Source organism: Strix uralensis, chromosome 2 (genome assembly GCF_047716275.1).
Source record: "Strix uralensis isolate ZFMK-TIS-50842 chromosome 2, bStrUra1, whole genome shotgun sequence".
NCBI lineage: Eukaryota > Metazoa > Chordata > Aves > Strigiformes > Strigidae > Strix > Strix uralensis.
In genome coordinates, this window is record NC_133973.1 from 63,093,399 (window position 1) to 63,112,926 (window position 19,528).

The 19,528-nt window shown below is 39.4% G+C and overlaps 1 protein-coding gene across 1 annotated transcript in view; it reads left to right on the plus strand.

The window, feature by feature from the left end:
* OCA2 (OCA2 melanosomal transmembrane protein) overlaps window positions 1–19,528 on the plus strand; it is a 191,095-nt gene that overhangs the window by 24,343 nt on the left and 147,224 nt on the right. Inside the window, exons 2-6 of the mRNA XM_074860952.1 lie at window positions 4,759–4,857; window positions 5,463–5,654; window positions 9,109–9,166; window positions 10,043–10,115; window positions 18,804–18,961. Coding sequence (XP_074717053.1) covers window positions 4,759–4,857; window positions 5,463–5,654; window positions 9,109–9,166; window positions 10,043–10,115; window positions 18,804–18,961 — 580 coding nt within the window. The remainder of the gene's footprint in view (window positions 1–4,758; window positions 4,858–5,462; window positions 5,655–9,108; window positions 9,167–10,042; window positions 10,116–18,803; window positions 18,962–19,528) is intronic.

Consider the following 19,528-nt stretch of genomic DNA (forward strand, 5'->3'; position numbering starts at 1 on the left):
ACTAAAGTCTTATACTGCTGGAGGTCAGATGTGCCAGGCCATCGAATCCACATGGACCAATAAACTCAATTGTCGCTGTCCTCCACCTGGCTGGAGGCAGGGCCCCTCTAATGTTGGTCATAATACCCGTTAACGACAAATGGGTTAGTGTGGTGTGCACGGGTTTCAGTCTCATCTTGATCACTCACTTCTTGTGAATACAAGTCAGAAGTTCTTCTCATAGGATCATGAGCAAAGTCGACCTTTCTGCTCTGTTTGGGCACTTGATTACTGGAAACTGGAGCAGCATTTCTCCTAAAAGAACCCTGTTTTGTACTTGTTCCTCCTTCCAACTTGCATAACCACTCTTCTAGGAGGTAGGTAGGTAGGTTTCCAGGGGATATTTTAAAACAGTTGCTTAACCCTGAACAAAACCTGAACCACATGCAGGAACACACTAGCTCCTAGCAGTAAGACGACCATGTTAGTATCAGCATTCCAAAGGTATCTGAAATTCCTGAATTCCTCAAACACAATTGTAAATAGCCCCAAGGCCGATGACAGCACCCCATCATAGATAAACATCACATAGTACAGCAAAACCAAGATCTTAACCCAGCTCTCACAGACTGTGAGCAACAGCATGGGTCCGTGCTGCTTCAGAGGTGATTGGGACTGAAGCACAGCTCCTCCTGGCACCCCGACTGCCAGTGCTGGGCTGGATGTTCAAAGGGAGTGTCCCCTCCACACACCATGCAGCCGATGCCACGTGAAGTAAATGGGTTGCATTAATCACACAATGGGCTCAAATAGGGAGCCCCACCCATCTAGGAATACTGGAAGTGATTACGAATTGGCCAGAAGGCAAAAATTTTGGAATGGTGCCAGAGGAAGAGGTAGCACATGCTGAAGAGGCCCCAACATATAATAAACTACTGGATAACAAGAAGCGATATGCCCTGTTTACTGACGGGTCCTGTGGCATTGTGGGGAAACATCGAAGGTGGAAGACAGCTGTGTGGAGCCCCGCATGACTGGTCGCTGAAGCTGCTGAAGGAAAAGGTGAATCGAGTCAGTTCGCAGAAGTGAAAGCCTTCCAGCTGGCCTTGGATATTGCTGAGTGAGAAAAGTGGCCAGTGCTCTATACTGTCTCATGGATGGTGGCAAATGCCCTGTGGGGGTGGTTACAGCAGTGGAAACGGAGGAACTGGCAGTGCAGAGGCAAACTCATCTGGGCTGCTGAATTATGGCAGGATATTGCTGCTCGGATAGAGAATCTTGTTGTGAAAGTACACCATGTAGATGCTCACGTACCTAAGAGCCGGGCCACTGAAGAACATCAGAACAACCAACAGGTGGATCAAGCTGCTAAGATTAAGGTCGCTCAAGTAGATCTGGACTGGCAACATAAGGGTGAACAATTTATGGCTCGCTGGGCCCATGACTCCTCAGGCCATCAGGGAAGAGATGCAACATATAGATGGGCTCATGACCGAGGGGTGGACTTAACCATGAATGCTATTGCGCAGGTAATTCATAAATGTGAGACGTGTGCTACAATCAAGCAAGCCAAACAGTTAAAGCCCATTTGGTATGGAGGAAATGGTCAAAATATAAATATGGGGAGGCCTGGCAGATTGATTATATCATGCTCCCACAAACTCAGCATGGCAAACACTATGTGCTTACAATGGTGGAAGCAGCCACTGGCTGGTTGGAAACTTATGCCCCATGCCACTGCCCGGAACACCATTTTAGGCCTTGAGAAGAAAGTCTTATGGTGGCATGGCATGCCAGAAAGAATTGAGTCAGATAATGGGACACATTTCCGAAACAACCTCACAGACGCCTGGGCCAAAGAACATGGTATAGAGTGGATATATCACATTCTCTACCATGCACCAGCCTCTGGGAAAATTGAGCGATACAATGGGTTGCTGAAAATTACAGAGAGCAATGGGTGGTGGAACTTTCAAACACTGGGACGAGCATTTAGCAAAAGCCACCTGGTTAGTCAATACCAGAGGATCTGCCAAGCAAGCTGGCCCTGCTCAATCAAACCTTCTATGTACCGTGGATGGGGATAAAGCCCCCGTAGTGCGCATTAGGAATATGCTGGGGAAGGCCGTCTGGGTTACTCCTGCATCAGGTAAAGGTAAACCCATGCGTGGGATCGCTTTTGCCCAAGGACCTGGGTGCACTTGGTGGGTAATGCAGGAGGATGGAGAAGTCCGATGCGTGCCTCAAGGAGATTTGATTTTGGGTGAAACTAGCCAATGAATCGTCAAATAACCCTGTTATTGCAATTGGTGCCTCACAACATCCTCCTGCCACATCCAAAGCCTTCTGCTCCACTGACTGAGCTGACTCCACTTCATTCCTCCAGCCTTAAAGACTGCCATGACAGATGGAACCCGAAGTTATGGACTAAATGAACTCAGTAGACATTGTGGAAGGATGGCTGAGGGAATGATATCTGTGAGACCCGGGAACAGGGTGGTGATTCTTAGAATGTATTTGGAACCTGAGCATGACGTCAATGGTATGGAATAAGGGTTGGAGACTGTCCTGGTTTTGGCCAGGATAGAGTTAACTTTCCTTGGGCTGAGAGGGAGCACAGCTGGAGGGCTGGGTCCTGATCGATCATTGGAGCATTCCATCTCATGTGATGTCAAAGCTCAGCATATAGGCGGGCGCGTGCCCTCTCACCCACTGTTGTTTTGTTTTCCGTTTCCGGATTGGCTGGGCGGAGTTCTCCGGTGCGGTGGGGTCGCTGCTGTGGATGGGCTCTGTACCAGTTGCCGCCCAGTGAGCCACTACTGCATTTTACCCATTTTGGACTACTATTATTACTGTTGGTTTTGCTAGTAAATTTTTTTTATTTAACCTACAAATTTCTTCTTTTTTTGTCCCTCCCCTATTTCACCAGGGAGTGGGGGGGGGAGTAAACAACTGGCCACATGGTGGTTTGCTACTGGCTGAGTTCAAACCACAACAAAGTTCAAGGTCCACCATCAGAATTTTTATTAAAGTTGTGACCTTTGGATGCAAACTTTAAATGTGGTGGGTTGCCGGGATTAGACGGGAGCATATCAGTAATGCTTGGTGAGCACAGATTTAAAGTCCTGATAGTGTTTTTGCTATTCTTATGGATTCCATTTTGTAAAAGCTCTAGGTAATCTTTTATATCTAAGGCTACAATAAGCTTAGAATAGCACTTACTTCAAAATACTGGGTTTCTCCACTTAAATTTTTTGTGTGAATGATATTCTCCTATTTAAAAAAAGGAAGCACTTCGATAGCTTCAGAGTATGCAATCATCTCTTCACAGATGAATTGTCAGTGCAATGTAGCACCTGAATTGTAATCTGCCCGACATTTGACCCAAGGTACTGGATAATTCAGTCTCTATAACTCATTCATTCTCTTCTGTTGAGACTGCAAATTCGGTGCTTACAGCGGAGTTTGAATGAGCATTGTGACCACTCAAGGCTGAAATAATCATATCCAGTTGCTCAACACCTAACGTGGCTTCTGAATGATAACACTACCAAACAAGCAAGCTAAAACATTAACTGGAGGTTTTAGTTTTACGAAGTCTGAGTTCACACATACCTCTACAAATTGCAAGAAATTCCACTGTCTTCCATTGTGATATAAAGTTAAATAGAGATCCTTCTTTTTGATCTGGCCTTATATTTAGAAGATTGAATTACTACTCACCTTTATATATTTACTTAGTTGTCTATGATTTTATAATTTATTTCCCCTCACAGTCTAGCAGTAGCAGAAGACATTTTAGGTTTCCTCTAAGTGTCTTTGGGTGTAATGAGATCTGCATATTTACTGTATGTCTAGCAAATTTCTTCTGGACTTTCTGGTGGTGGGTGGCTGCAGTTTTGAATGGAATAAATCTGAGTGTGTTTGAATAATGGTGGTTTTGATGGGAAATTTCTCTGGAAGAGCCAGGTCTTGGAGAGTGTTCTAAAATGGCTCAATTATTTAATCTCTCCCAGAAGCCTGCCCCAAAGCCAGACCCCTGTGATTGTGCTTGATTCTCTTCAGCTATTTCTTAAACCACAGGATTTGTATTTTAGCAAAAGGCTTCTTAACAATGCTAAGCTGCAATATGGCAAGAAGTAGCTTACTCTCTGTTAATTATCTGCAGCACCAGGACCAAGACTTGACAGAAACTGTTTGGAAGGGATTGTGCTGCAGGAATGATGTATTTGTACTTCAGATAAAGCTTTCTTCCCTAATACAAAGGGTGCTGAGGTTGCCATAGAGATTAGTAGATTTCTGGTGATCCATGTCTCAAGTGACATTTATGGGACAGAAATTATCCTATTATTTTATATTTTATGAAGTATATTAATGTGAACTTATATGAATATATGTAATTATCTACCTTAAGAAATTTGCCTCACTGATACTAAAGTGAAGTTTTTCCATTGTAAATTTAAGTGACCAAAATATAAGCATGTGAGTGTGAGTTAAGTGTCTATTGCTCTTCCGTCATTCAGAGGGAATTTAATTGACTATTTTAGATGCTGCTTTTAGGATAAGATAAATTTCCCTTATTTTATGCAGTAGAGTCCCCCATGACTATAAGAAAGTAACTACCATGACTAGTTCAAATTTAATGAAAACCTTAATTTAGGTGAACACCATTCTTAAAGAATATTTAACTAATTAGATGCACTTGTAACAAAGTATTCTGTAGTACTGTAGTGAATCATTGTACTGCAGACTTACTGTTCTTTTTTTTTCCCTCCAAAGATATCACTTCAATTTTTCCAAATTATTCAGCTTAAGGTCAAAAAACACTGGCTTTACAGAGAAGACACCACTACTGAAGGTTTCCTCAGAGGAGAATGGGTGAGTTACTTTCATTTTGCTCAAAATATTTTTTTTCTAAGCTCTATTCTGTTTAATTGTGCATGGTTCTTTCTTATATCCTGACACCAAACCTGCTGGGAAATAAAGTGAATGGCAGAGGTTGTGAGCAGAGAATTACTCTGGAGGACCTTGAGTGGAAAGAAGGAGCTGTATATGGGAACAGGAAGGATGTAAGGTCTGAGGTCAGAGTGGTTAGAGAGCCCTAATAATAGGCAACTGCAGGTCATGTGCTCTTATTTCCTCCATGTGGTGTTTCATCAGGTGCACTGAAAGACACAGCAGAGCTACAGAAACCCTCCTTATAGGGGGTTTACACACCAAATCCTGAGGTACACCTGTCTGGTGCATCAGAGAGCTGGTTCTCCCAGGTACACCTAAACATCATGGGGTCTTTGCTCTTGCTCCCCAGTCTACCCAGCTGTGTCAGCAAGTGGGGCTTGGTCTGTACTGAATAAATCTCTTTCTATAAATGTTTCCATTAAAATCTCTCAAAGTGTATCTAAGGATATGCAAGGTCAGTTGCATCTACTACCTGTTGAAATAAACCACTGTTTTGTTTTATGTTTACTGCAAATGTGTGACAGGTTGCAGTGCATGGCTCTTCATAATCCAGATTTTACAACAGATGATGACGATTCATGGGACAACAGCTCTGCAGAATTCGAGCAAAGGTTTCAACTGGGAAGTGAGATGACAAGTTTGTCCAGATCTGCTTCTTCTGAGAAATATGAAATCTTGGACAACCTTCATGTCAAGTTCAGTTTATCAAAGATGAGGTCTGAATTCAAACATTCATTGATTTCCATTTTTTTAAAAAATTATTTCTGCAGGGATTGATTTTTAAGTACAGAGAACTAGAAAATAATTTATTTTATGCAAATGAATAAAATAACACTCCATATTTAGGCCATATCTTGCCATTGATAGCTTATAAATAAACTCTGGTGAAAGTGATTACAGCCTCTACCTAATGATCAATAAGCCCTTTTTCTTACAAGCATCAATCATAGCACCTATTCTAAATTTGTAATTAAATACCTTCTATATTGCTTTTAACATTTCTTTGAAACAATTTGTTAAAAGCCCTGTGGTTGATTCTACATCTTTATTCTTCAGTGCTTTTATGAAATACTTAAAATATGTATCTAACACAGTCTTTCTGTAGTAGCTTTTCACATATACAGAATGCAAAATCTAACTGAGCATTTCTCTATCTTTAAGTGTATTAATATATTTCACTCTTTACCTCAAAGTAGTCTTTTACCTCATGTAGGCATGGAGGAAATTGAATCTGTTAATACATTAAAAGATACCAATGTGATAAGAGTTTAAGTTCAAATTTTCTCACGATATTTTTTGCCTGGGATTTAACTAGCAAACCCTTTAATCTTGGATACTAATTCTGTCTGCCCATTTGGTTTGGCCTCTGCAAATAGCTCCACAGATTTGCATGGAGCCCGGCACTGCATGTCTGCTTCTCCGTGTTGATCCACAGAGCCTTTCCAACGAGGTGTCTGCATTTTTTACCAATCTGTATGTTGTCTTAGCTCATCACTTCACAATTGTTTTCCTCCTTTCATCATGCATATGGTATTGTGTGGAGTGCTGCTCTCCTGCACTGCTGCTGAACAAATGGAGCAGGAGAATTTAAATGGCTGCAATTAGTGCAGTATGAGCATCTGTGAAGATGTTTGGCAGGTGTCTTTCTTCAGGCATGTGGTAGCTTTGCCTGGTATTTGATGGAACAAAGGCATTGAGTGGGAGTGTAGAATCCATTGTTTCCAGTACAGTGTAGGTTTGTAATCTGTGGAGTAGTGCAATTCTCTGGCAGAACGTCCCGTAAAATATTGTCATTGCTACAGTGTGCGTTGTACGTATGGGGCCAACTCCTTGGCTGTTGTAAATCAGCATAACTCTGCTGAGATAATAAATGGAGCTAAACTGCCCAACACCACATGCAAATCAGACTAAAAATCATTTGGTTTAGAACAGGAGGTGAAATTCTTCATAGATTTATATTTCATGCATTCCCAACTGAAGTCAAATAGGATTGTGCCGGAGGCATATATCAGCGCAGGATTTGGCACAGGGTTTGTACTTGCATTGCTGTGCCAGTTTAGCGCTGTAGGAAGAGACAGATTGCAAACCACAGGCGAGTCAAAGGCTGATCACTTCTCAACTGTAAGCTGTTAAAAGTGCTTCCCTAATATAAAATGCCATGAAAACAAACAGACAGGAGGAAAAGAGCCTTCTAAATTGTACTTTTAATAAACTAACCATTTCCAAAAGCTTTTTTATTATATCTTGCCAATTCCTTTACATGACATTCTGTTATTTACAGACAAGTGGTTATGAATTTATAAAGGTTTAATTAATGTTTTTCAATTTCTCTTATGTCTTAAAATCAAGTTATTCCTGTTTCAGTAAGAATTTGAATTATTAGTATTATAAATGATAATTTCAAAGTGCAAACAAAATATCAAGTACATTAAAACTAAACCAATCTGGACTGGGCTTTAGTAATTCATAACATAATAAGTTCTCAAAAATACTAGAATAGAACTGTAATGTAGCGATGGGAAGAACAGACAAGCAAGGTAGAGAATGCATGACTAAGCTGGCACTAGGTATTTTCCATAATTCACACAATACCAAAAGAAGTTATCAGTTATGAGGTACTGATGATGGCTTTTGTTGTCATTCCTCTCTTTTCAAACCTTTATTATCTTCTTCCCCCTCTCTGCCACCTTGTTTTTCAGTAGAGCAGGGCTACCTGACATCTGAAAGAAGCCACCTAACTGCCTTCCTTCCCTTCTTCCTCTTCCTTCTCTAGATTTTTATGCTGTGTAAAGTTGTTACTGCTTGTATTTCACAGGATATTGTAGTCCCCTTGTACCAGTTTGTCTGTGGCAACATATATTTATTAACTGCTATTTTTTTTCTGCCTGTTTGGTGAATTCTAAAGAGGAAGGGATTTTTAGAAAACAACGTTTTTCAAAAATGTGTCTCCAGTCACTTATGTTGCTTTCTGTCAATGAACTTGATTTAGGGACTTATTTCCACTGTGATTAAAAATTATTTCTGACTCTCTTCAGACTACTCTGCTTTAATATTTTGTTCTACAGCATCTGTCATCTATTTATTGCACTGTTCCCTTCTCAACTAATTATCCTAGTAACTTGAAATGTTTTCCTTCTTGCTTGTCATCAGGTTTAAATCAAACCTTACATTTGTCATTCTGTCAGAAGAGCAATGTTTGAATGTTTACTTTTGAAAAAATGGAATAAGAATATCAATGCCTTCAATTAATGAAAAGAAGGGTGAATCACCAAAAAGAGTTCTGTGTATTAAGACATCTGGGTAGCATACTGATGGGCAGCCAGAAAATAATTAGTTGAGTTGTCTTTTATGGTAAGATTTTAAACAATGGCAGTTTAAAAGCTAAATCTTAAGATTTCTTACTCAAGAGCATGCATTTTCAACATCCACATTTTAATTTATAGTTATTCTTGCTTAACTCAGTAGTAAAACTGACACTTCAGAAGATTTGATGGCATCGCATCTCCAAAACTGGGCATTCCTTCAAAGGGCACAGATGTGCTATGGAAAAAAATACTTACTTTTGCTAGTTGGTTTATCTAGAGATGCTCATGAAGTATATTTGGTTTAAAGAGACACTATTAAAACCAGGAGATTCTTAAAGCTTGCCCTCGTCTTCAAACTGTCTTTTCCCAATACTTTTCAGGATGTATATTAGACGTCCAGTTTTGAGGAAGTCATTCATGATACCACCCCTCTATGTAACAACCTGTGCTTTCTGCTCAGCCATGCCACCTCCCTGCAGTGGCAATGCTCCTTTGTCTCCTTGGGGGAGACCAGGCTGAGCTGATGAGGCTCTGGGTCTGTTGGGGGCTGGCAGTAACAGCAGGGAATGGTTCCAGGTCCCAGCACCAGCTCATGCTGCAGCTTTCATTCAGCTTTCCGAAGGGGTAAATTCTCCCTCCTGCACAATGAGACCCACCTGCCAGCAGAACAAGGGCAGGAGCCGTTATAGTCACCGAGGCTTCCCAAGCCCCTGCTGACCCTGCTGTGGTGTCTGTACTCTGATGTCGTATATTATCACCTATAAGGGCTTTCCATGATGCTTCTGAAATGTCAGAGCTATTAAGAGAACAGAAAAGATTTATTTTAAACTAGCTGTATAGTAAATACATGTTTTTTATGTTTCAGATGCTGTCTAAAATTCCTAAAAGTTTCAGGCCTTTTCATCTTTGTAGTTGTCTGCTCTGTAAGTATTGAATTTGCAATTCTCCCCTGGCCATTTCCTCAGAATTAGTTCAAAATGAGGTGTGATATTTGGTTTTAGCTAATAAAAGACTGTCTTGAGGGTGGGGACAAGATAGAAAAAAATGAAAATACTGTTCAGGGCTTCATGCCTAATCAGCCCACTGTTTGCTGCACTAGCTGTCACTCTGGACAATATGGTAGTATAAGCAGTTGAGTTTGAGGAGGCAGCTTAAACTCAAATTTGTATGTCCTTTACAATTGTTGAATTTAGGATAAGTCTTGAGATACTGGCTAACACCTGAGGAATGTTCATAGGAAAAGCTGTGCTGGGGAGGATGCACTAGCAATGGTAGTGCTCCACAGTGTGAAAGGCAGAAGGCCATGGGGAGGTACAGCTCCCTACCAGGGCTGCCAGAGTGCTGCCCTCCCCTACCAAAATCTTCAAAATCGGCAAAATCTTAGACTGCAAGACTTGAGAAACATTTACAAAGGCTGGAGTTTATCCTTTTAGCTGCTGTGAGGAACTCTTTTTTGGCTAGCAGGCTTCTGTATCAGAGACAAAATAGATGGCACTGTCTTTCCTCAGATGTGGGTGTTCCTTTCCTGATAGCTCCTTAAGATTACAACTTTGTCCTAAGAGACACTTGAATGAAATACACTGAATATGTGACTTTGGCAGTAAGTTTATGGAAGGAATATTACTTGTCCTTCTTAAGTATCCCAGCTGTGTTTGAAACATACCTGAAAATACTGAAAGCAATCTTACAATTTAATGTATAGTTTGAAAGAGTCTTGCCTGACTATTTGAAATAGGCTTAGCAGGTATTTTTCAGTTTTTGTGTTATTAATGAATGTTTGTTTTTTATCCTTCCCCTAGATTTTATTTGGCATTTATCCAGATCAAGGTGTGTCCTGGCAGATGTTGGCTGTATCGCCTCTGGAAAACTTCTGTATCCTTCCTTCATTGAAAAAAAAAAACCCCAGAATTGAAATTTCATTGATAAACTGGTTGAATGGTCTTATACCCTGAGAGGACTGGGTGTCCTCAGAGCCTGGGCTGCATAGACTTGTCCTTTGATGCAGACCACAGCTGTGTTTCCTATCCAAGTCATACTGAATGGTCTGTGTCTGGGGCGCCTTGTGGTGCCCATCCAGTCCTTGTGTCCAGCCTCTGCATGAAGCCAAGAGTGTGGAAGTGGGGTTGCAGACCCAGTGGGATCAAGGCTCAGCAAACAGCTGGGACTATGGCCTGGACAGGCACCTGGCTGCAGCAACTGCACCCCAGACCCATTGTATACTGTCATCTATAAAATATCTGTAGTGTATACTTGGACCATGATGTTACCCAGTGAAATCCTTCAAAAGCAGGAAACTAGATGATTCATGGATGTGTTTCCAGAACAGCTTAGCCCAGCCATATGTATGGATTTGTAGATCTGTAGATATTTTTCAGTGGAGGTGCAGATTCCTTTACAAATTTTCCATGCGAAATTGCTCAATAGTGAATTTAAGTCCACAGATTGCCAAGAAACTGTTCAAAAGAACAAGCAAGAGAATAATTCAAACTAAAAATGATTCATTGCAGGTGAATGCAGACCTGGATGTAAAAAGTCTTTGAGGGATGAACATTCAGTTAGTAAACAAAAACTTTTGCAAATAAATTACATTTCTTGTTTCTGCTATATTTCTAGTTTAATCAGTCTGGTTTGCAATCTGCTTGGCTCTTATTTCACTAGAGTTAAAAGATGATTCACCTATAGATATATTTCACCTGGGAGGTGTCTTGTTTTGAAAAGGTGCAGTAGGATTTAATTTTTGAAATGTTGATTTTTTTCTCTTTAACTAGGCATTTCCATGGCTTTGAGCAGGAAGAATCCATTTTTAAATAGATTTGATTATTAGCATTCTCACTGTCACCAATAATGACACAATATAATGTAATTATTAGTTGAGTAAATGAGGAAGAAAAAGTTAGTGCTTGAGGGCCATTTATAATTAAAAGTTGAGATTGTTTTTTGGAGGAAAGCAAGTGAACATTTAGTAGGACTAGTGACAACTTCAACTGTAAACTCCCATCAATATCCTGTTCACATCAGTATTTTTGTCCTCCTTGAAACTGTTGTTGAAAGCTCCTACATATGGTGGTGTTGAACAGTACCAGGGCTGTCGTGGCCCAGTCTGCCAAATGAGGGTATATTGGCAGCGAGTCTTTAAGTTCAGGTTTTAGTCAACTGTCATAGCATAGCTTGAGGATTTCCTCTCTTTCCACAGATTTTGGGTTGGAACCAGAGCTGCTGCATTGTACACATTGACTCTGCAACCAGTTATTCTTTTTTCTTTTTTTTTGTTTAGGGAAGTGCCGCTGGGACTGGGATTTGAGCGTTCCTATATCTCACATTTTATCTATCATGTCAGGATGCTTTGAGGCAAATAGCGGTCAGACAGTCAGAATATAGCATTCCTCTTTCTTACTTGACAAACCTGGAGCTGAAGCTTCTGAGTTTGTCATGTGTTTTGAAAACTGTCCCCTACCTGAGGTCACTGAGCTGGGGAAAAATATATGAGAGGCAAGCAATCCAGCAAAGCCATGCTTCATTTTCAAGGTGACCTGGTAATTCAAGCAGAAGGGTCAAGGAGAAAGGTCGCATTCTAAATGAAGTTTGGAAAAGGCACAAGCAATTCTGAATATCGTCTCACTGATGCTGTTGGTCTTAATTTGCACAGAAGTAAGCTCACGTGGTTGTCCTCCACTTTGTTGCATAATGAAGAAAGTATTTACCTTTTTGGCTAGCGTTGGATAACTTTAACCATTCACACAGCAGTGTTGAAGATGTGATTTATGCTGACTGACAGACTGTGGTATTCCCAGAGGACATTAGGTGCTACTCTCTGAATGTCTATGAGAATTTGATGGTAGACTGGCAGGTGTGCTGCAGTAGTCCTTGTCACAAAACCCCTAGAGGTTGCTATATGAGACTGCTTTGGGTGGAAAATAAGTCTCTTAGCTCATATGATGCCAAATTATGCAAATGAAAACTCTTTACCTCTTGCTTATGCCTCAAAAGCTGTTAAGAAATGTTTAATGGATACTAGCCACTATATACTTTCTTTAAAAAAATTCCTTCCTCTCATTTCTATTTCTTTCCAGAAACACCCATGCACATTGATGTGTGTGTTGTGTTATGGATGCATGCTCATGCATACAATGTGTCTGCATATGCTAGAAAAATGAAAGCAAAGTTTGAAATATTTTTAAAAAACAAATTGAGTGATCCCCTTTGGACATCATATCCTTTGTCATCCTGGTGTCACTTAGATATTTGTGGTTTTTCTGTCATGCCCATTAGGTCTGAGGCTTGCTCAGAGGCAGGACTTTCTGGCTCTGTGCTGGCAGAGACTTGCATCAGCTAGCATGGGAGTGACCTGCTTTTCATATGGCATCTCTTTAGCACTTTTCCACTTGCTCTAGTTCCCATTTGTTTATGTTTCTATACCTTAATCTCTTTGGATTTACTCTAGCTGTTTTTCTTCCCATTATCTTATTTTTTATTGGCCCACTTATATCTCCCTTTGCTTTGCCAATCCCAGTGGGTACAAACCTGGCATGTAGCACTGAAGTGTGTGGGCTGCAGTTTCTGAAAACAACATCTTGCCTCCTGTGAATTAATAGAAGCTTTTTGAGTCTGTAAGGTTTTTTAATGCTGATTTCCCTGTCAGACCACTTACAAATTCAGTGGATTTAGTATAGTTTTTCAAAATAGTGGTAATACTGTTCTTTTTTGACAACACTTGGGATTTATTGGCTTATAAATTCTAATTCAGCTCTCTAATACCAGAAGGAAGTAAGTTTATACTGAAGCCACGCTAGAGGACCCTCTTCTGCAAGAAGCAAGATTCAATACCCCTACTGATGTAAATGCGCGAAGCATTTTCAGATCCTTTGCTCAAATACTGCATGTTAAGTGGGAAGCATCAAAATTCAGTAAGATGATGTGCCTTTGGAAAGTAGATTATAAAAATAGAAGAGATACAGAGTCTGAATAAATTCCATCATTTCTGAGTTTAGTTATATGTACCTATTCTAAGACATGAACATTTTTATTTTCTGTAACAGTTTGGCCATTCAAACCTCCAGGTAACTTCTCTCTGTTAGCTGGTTGACCAAAGAGTGAATGAGAAATATTCTTGTTCTTCTCCACAATTTACTTGGGCTTTCAGACTTGAAGAATCTTCTGAAATACTAAATATACTCCATGTTCATTCCTTTGTTTCTTATAACTTCTGCCCTGATCTAAGTAAAATTTTAAATTTTTCTCCAGCAATGGGAAGCAGACAGCTGGAGCACTAACTGTGCACTAACTTTTTGAATTGAACTAGGCTTTATGAAATTAAAAAGTAATGGGGATTCATGAATGTTGTTAAGGAATTATACAATCAAACTATATGCTACCTTACTATCATTTAAAGAAGTGTCTGTCTCCCCAATACAGTGCTGCCTTTTCTTTCCATTCTACAATTATTGTTATTTCTATACTTCTCAATAGTAGAAATATTTTCTTTGCAGAAGAAAAGGTAAATCTCCTTCCACCGCATTTCTGTGCAAGGGGCCTCACACCTACCTTGCCAAGCTGTGGATTTCTGTCTTTCCTCTGCTCCTGACAAGTGTTTCAGTAACAGTCTTGTTTGTCTCCCTCTCAACCTCTGTACTTGTGCCAGTTTCTGTAACAGGTGAGGGTAAGTTAGATCAGTCTAGGTGAAGCAATTGCATTTTCCTTTTTCAGAATGTCAGAACTTCCTTCTCTGGGCCCTGAAACCTGATAAAAACTGGGGAGTGGATTGTGAATTCTTTCTGAGTCTGGCCAAGGATCTTGCATTTTTATAAATATATTTTAAAGCCTTTCAGTCCTTATCTGATTATTTGCTTTAAATGTTTCATATCTCTTTGGTAAAATTTTTGGAGCAAGGGCTCACATTTTGAAATGTATATATTTGCACAGCACCCAATGTGAAGGGTTTCTTACTCACTTGCTTTTTATGTGCAAAAAAAAAAAAAGAAAATACATCATCTCAAGTCATGGCTGAATGGGTCTCTAGTCAGTCCAAATCAGACAAAACCATAAATATCAAATTGACTAGTCAGTGGCCATTTTCACTGACACCTTCCTCCTCAGTAGCTCTGAGAGATTTCATCACATCCAGTCCAGGATTAAGATCTCAAATTCAGAAAGTAGAAGATGTATCTCAATAGCAGTAACATGTTGAAATTTACATCATACCCTAGATTTCTCATTTCATTTGGATTCAGTGGAACTAGTTAAAACATTTCCACATGTGGAAGTGGATGGGAAAGCTCTAGATAGGGCAGACATAAGATGGATAAAAGTGCTGACCTTATTATCAAATTCCTTGCTGAAGTTGCATGGGTTTGAACGATTGGTGCAACTGTGTTAATCATGGAGCAAGAAAAGGAAAACTTGTAATCATGCCGTGACCATTAGCGACACTGAAAAATCACCTTTCCCAGTCCCTAAACCAGAGGTATATATAGAAAGAAAGACTCTGAGGCAAAAAAGATAGTCACATTTTAGCAGACTTTTCAGTTTCCATGGAGGTCCTAAAAATGGGTTTTTCTTCCAAGGAGCATAAATTAACTTAATGAATGAAACAACCTCTCTAATCCCTTTCATTCTTTTTCCCCTTTCATTTTTTTTTTTACTTTTGAAACTCTAGATCTCTACTGTCAGACACTCCTCTGTTATTTTTCCTTGCAGAACACATTTAAAAATCTTTTATGTTTGTTGATGTTGTTGGAAACATACTAAGCATGTTGGCCTGCAGGCAATGTTTAAGCTGCTAAGTAGATGAATGAAGACCAGGACCATGTGCAGAGGCAGAATCTCAAGGCATCGTTGAGAAAATGCTGTAGAAAAAAGGGTTTATTAAGGACTCTCAAAACTTCTAGAACCGATGAAGCACAGAGAAAGGATGGATCCAATGTAGACAAAAATGGAACCAGATTGCTGACACGCCAAAAAGGGAAAAAAAAATTATGGAGCATTCTTCAGATGAGGAAACCAATAGGTATAGAAATTCATGTGGTTCAATTTGGTATATTGTGAAGGGATGATGTAAAAACAACTCATAAGCTACAAACAGGGATAGGACATCAAAAGAGAAAGCTGCAAAGAGTGATGCAGAAATAACCCCAGTTAAGGGCAACATGTAAAAATAGATGCTAAGTCCCAGGCAAAATGCCTTTTTTAAAATGGTAATATCCTGGAGAAACTAGCATGAGTGACCTGGTCATAAATCAGGATCAATAGTATATAAAGAAACTTGGTGAAAAATAATCAGTAGACATAGTATTCTCAACGTTCATTTTACAGTAGGCAGAGTAGGTTATACAAGCAGATGTTAAAGAAAGCATAAAGTTAGCCATCTGCATGCAAATATAACAGAAAATCTGTGTCAATCATGGCTTTTCAGCTGGCTCTGTATATGCTGAATTAATGGCATGATGGAGGATAGAGCAGGGGCTCAGTATTTAGGGAGTGACTCATCTCAGCTACACCTGAGTTAGTCATCCTAGGATCTCTTTATAATTAATAGAGGGAACTGATGCTTCTCATGAGCAATTTGTCTCACCTTTGTGTGGTGGTCTAAAATGAAGCAATGAATTCCATCTTAAAAGAGCCCTCTTTTCACTGATTTGAAGGGAGTAACCAACTCAGATGCAGTTGGCCACAAAAGCTACAATAAAGTGACATGAGGTGACTCTCACACACTCTTCAATACCTTCTAGGAGCAGCTAGTCAGAAAACCAAGCTCAGAAAAAACCGCTCTTGGTTTAGCTCTGAGCAGTGGACCCAGTCGGGTGCCAGATGTAAATACAGACAGCCCCTGTGCAGTGGTGCACAAAGCATACACAAACTCAAATCCCTTGACAAGATAATTCACAGCAGTAATATAATTTCAAGAATGGAACTACATAAAAATGAGGTATCTTAGCTGAAGTGAAATAAAAAATAACAGCTCTGGCTGTAAATCTTGTCAGGGAAATTTTTTGCTTTAAAGGCATACACTGGAGGCCACATTACAAAAAAAGTTCAGAAAAGACAAAATGTCCCAGCATGGTTAAGTTGCAGAATAAAAGGAGATATTAGAAGTTTAAAGATAGTTTTCCCAAAAGTTAGTCACATCTGAATGATTAAAATATAGAGGAAATCACACTCTGTCAATTTAAGGGAAATATAAAACCAAGTTAAGGCAGAACAAAAATATTCTGAAGAGCAGGGTGATAAAAAAATTGCAATTTGATTCATGTAAGTGTGGCTGAAGTTTCTTCCTGGTTTGTTTTGATTCCATGTTTCATAAAGGCTGTGATCTGCTCCAGTCTAACAATGAAATTATGACAGAGTCTCTAAATATTGTTTGGAGAAAGATAACTCTAATGGGATTTCAGAGCCTCAGTGCAGACTGGTGAATGATGTTCAGTTCCACTTGCAATCAAAGGGGAATCTGTTTTGCTAGGGCTCTTTCTGATGCACAGGAAGGAGTGGAAAAACATTCATCTTTATAGGAAAAGAAGGAAGGAACCACTCTTCCTGAAAATAAGGTTTAATTTTTTCCCCCCTTTAATTTTAGGCACCCTTTATAATAGCTCCTGAATGTGTCATCTAGGTAATTACAGGATTTATTTTAACAGTATTGCTTAAAAGGAAGCTGCCATAATTATATGCACCTGAAGCTTTTCAAGATGTAAATTACTGGCTATACTCCTATAAAAGGCAGACTGTCAAGCAGTGTCCCAAATCATTGGGTTAATGACTTTAGGTCAGCAGGCCTGTTAGAAAGTATAATTAATGTCTCTAGTTAAAAGTATAGCTATAGTTCCAGGTGAGACTAATATTATGTATTAATTAGGACACAGAAAACCTGTGATGCCAAATCACACTTAAAACCTTCAGAACCAGAAGAGAACTGTTGTAATTTGTACTGATGCTTGCTAAGGGCTGTGTGTGTAAATTCTCCTGATTGGAGTTGGTCTTCTGATTTGTTGCATCTGAGGTTATTTTTTTATCCTTTCCTGTGTGATTCCTTTAAGCAAATAGACGCTTGAGAGGTTCATTCTTAATGAAAGGCATGTGAGTGACACTGGTGCTGATTGCTCTGCTCACCATGCTAAGCAGGGTGACATTTGTATTACTTTGTAATGCATGGGCTGCTCACCTGTCACTAGATCTGCTAAGGTCTTTTTTGGGTTAGTGTGAGAGACATCTCTTTTCTTGATCTGATTCTCCTGCTGAGAATGTGGACAGATGCAACAGCTCTTTTAAAGATGAAGGATCCCTGCCTAATGTCACAAAGCTTCCCCCATTAGAGACTGGTCTACTATGGATGGCCTTACTGGGGCTCACTGGGAAGGACGGAACAGCACTGCCCTGAGTCCCCTCTAATCATACTGTGGTTTTTCTTCTGTTAAAAATCTCTGAGTTCTGTGGGCAACAAAAAATCTTTCTGGGAAAATCCTTCTAGTAGGTATATGATCTTGTACATGTTTTTTGCAACATTCACTCTTTGTAATATGCTCAATTAAATGTTAGATGTTAAAACCCTTAAGATACTCAAACCTGTGATTAAGGCACATGATTTCAACAGAGCATATATGTGTAAAATAAAGTCTCTTTTCCCTTCTCAGGGTATTTTTTTTTTTTTTGTTGGTGATGCCTTAGTTTTTTATCCGACCACAGATAGGAGCGAAACAATTACAATATTGCTCTGTTATTGTAACAAATGGACTGTGAAGGGTTTAAAAGTTCAGTCTTTCTTTCTTCCCCAAATACACAGGGATGCTTCTTTCTCAACCATGCCAGAAGTGGACTATCACAATACTAAGTTTAAATAGTCCTACATGTATTTGGACTGATTGAGTCAGACTTCCAATGGATTTGTGGGTCATGGTTGGCTGATTTCTCCATTACATTAGACTAGGAATGTAGTTTGACCACACCTCATGCTAGATATCCAAGAGAGAGAGAAAGAAAAAGTAGATGATGGAGCTGGAGGAGAAAGAGTCTGTGAGTACCCAAATGAGAAGAGTTTGAAAATAGGTCTTTCAGATGTTTGAAAAATTGTGAGTAAAATTTTGACCAAAAAGCAAATCCTCTGTCATGAATAGGACATTGATTCTGGTTTAGTTTTTCCCATAGTTGGAGCTTTCACAGTGTTTTCCGCAGTACAGATTCTGTGATGTTTAAATTGCTGAGCTAATGATGCAGCCTTTCATCTAGTACAAGCACTTAAAAAGCCTTATTTATCTGTCTCTGTGTATTTCTGTATGTTATTTTGGAGCTTTGGTAGATCTACAGTGTCAGCTGAAAGCACTGGTGATCTCAAAAGTCACTAGGAAAGGTCAGATGTAGTTGTTCTGAATCCGTAACTGCTGATCCCTTAGGAAACGTGACCAAAACAGTGATACTTGGTGAGGAAGTAGACATCTGTTTTGTTTTCATAGTTTCTTAAGCATTTTAGCTGAAGAATGTTTTTTTAATGACTAATCTGTATTTTTTTTTCCTGGAATTTGTACAGCCTATGCTCATTTTTACTGGAAATTTACACCTTAACAACTTTATTAACAGCTATGAATCTGACCGATTTTCATGATTCTGCTCTGTTGAAGTTAGACATAGGAGGCCCATTTGTAGCAGATGTAGTTGATCAACAATCAGAGGACTACATTTTAGTACAAATCAGCCAGACTGAAGATGCTGGATCAAGGAGGAGACGCCAGCAGCAGGTGATGGTCTTTAGATTTTCTTTCACTTTCTCTGAGATGTGTTTTATCACTTACATTTCATCATCATTGTGTGGATTAAGTGGTCATGCTTCGCCCTGCTGTGAAGTGTGTCAACATCAGCATTAATACTTAATCCAATAAGAGGAAAGTTACATTTTCTTTTGTCTTTTTAAGACTTCCTTTAGCTTCTTATAATAAAATTTTGTGAAACTTATGTCCTTGACTGACACTTAGCATGGAAGTTCTTGTGTTTAAAAGGGGCAATGTTTCAAAAGTTGTCTTAGAAGGAAGAAACAAGTGCAAAGTGCCTTTTTGCACTCACTGAAATACATTTTCACATTTTGTTGCAAATTATTTTCTCAAATGTGTCACATTTATTGGTTTTATTTCTCTTAAGGCTTTCTTATTTTTGATGTTTGTAACAAGTTCCTGCTGCTCTCTCCCAGAGAACTCAGTGAGGGAAGATCTTTTACAGCCTGTCATTGTATATCACTGCAAAATAAAAATAAGCTTCATCATTTAATAAATAGCATTGACATACAAACAACTGCCTCTCATTCTGTATAT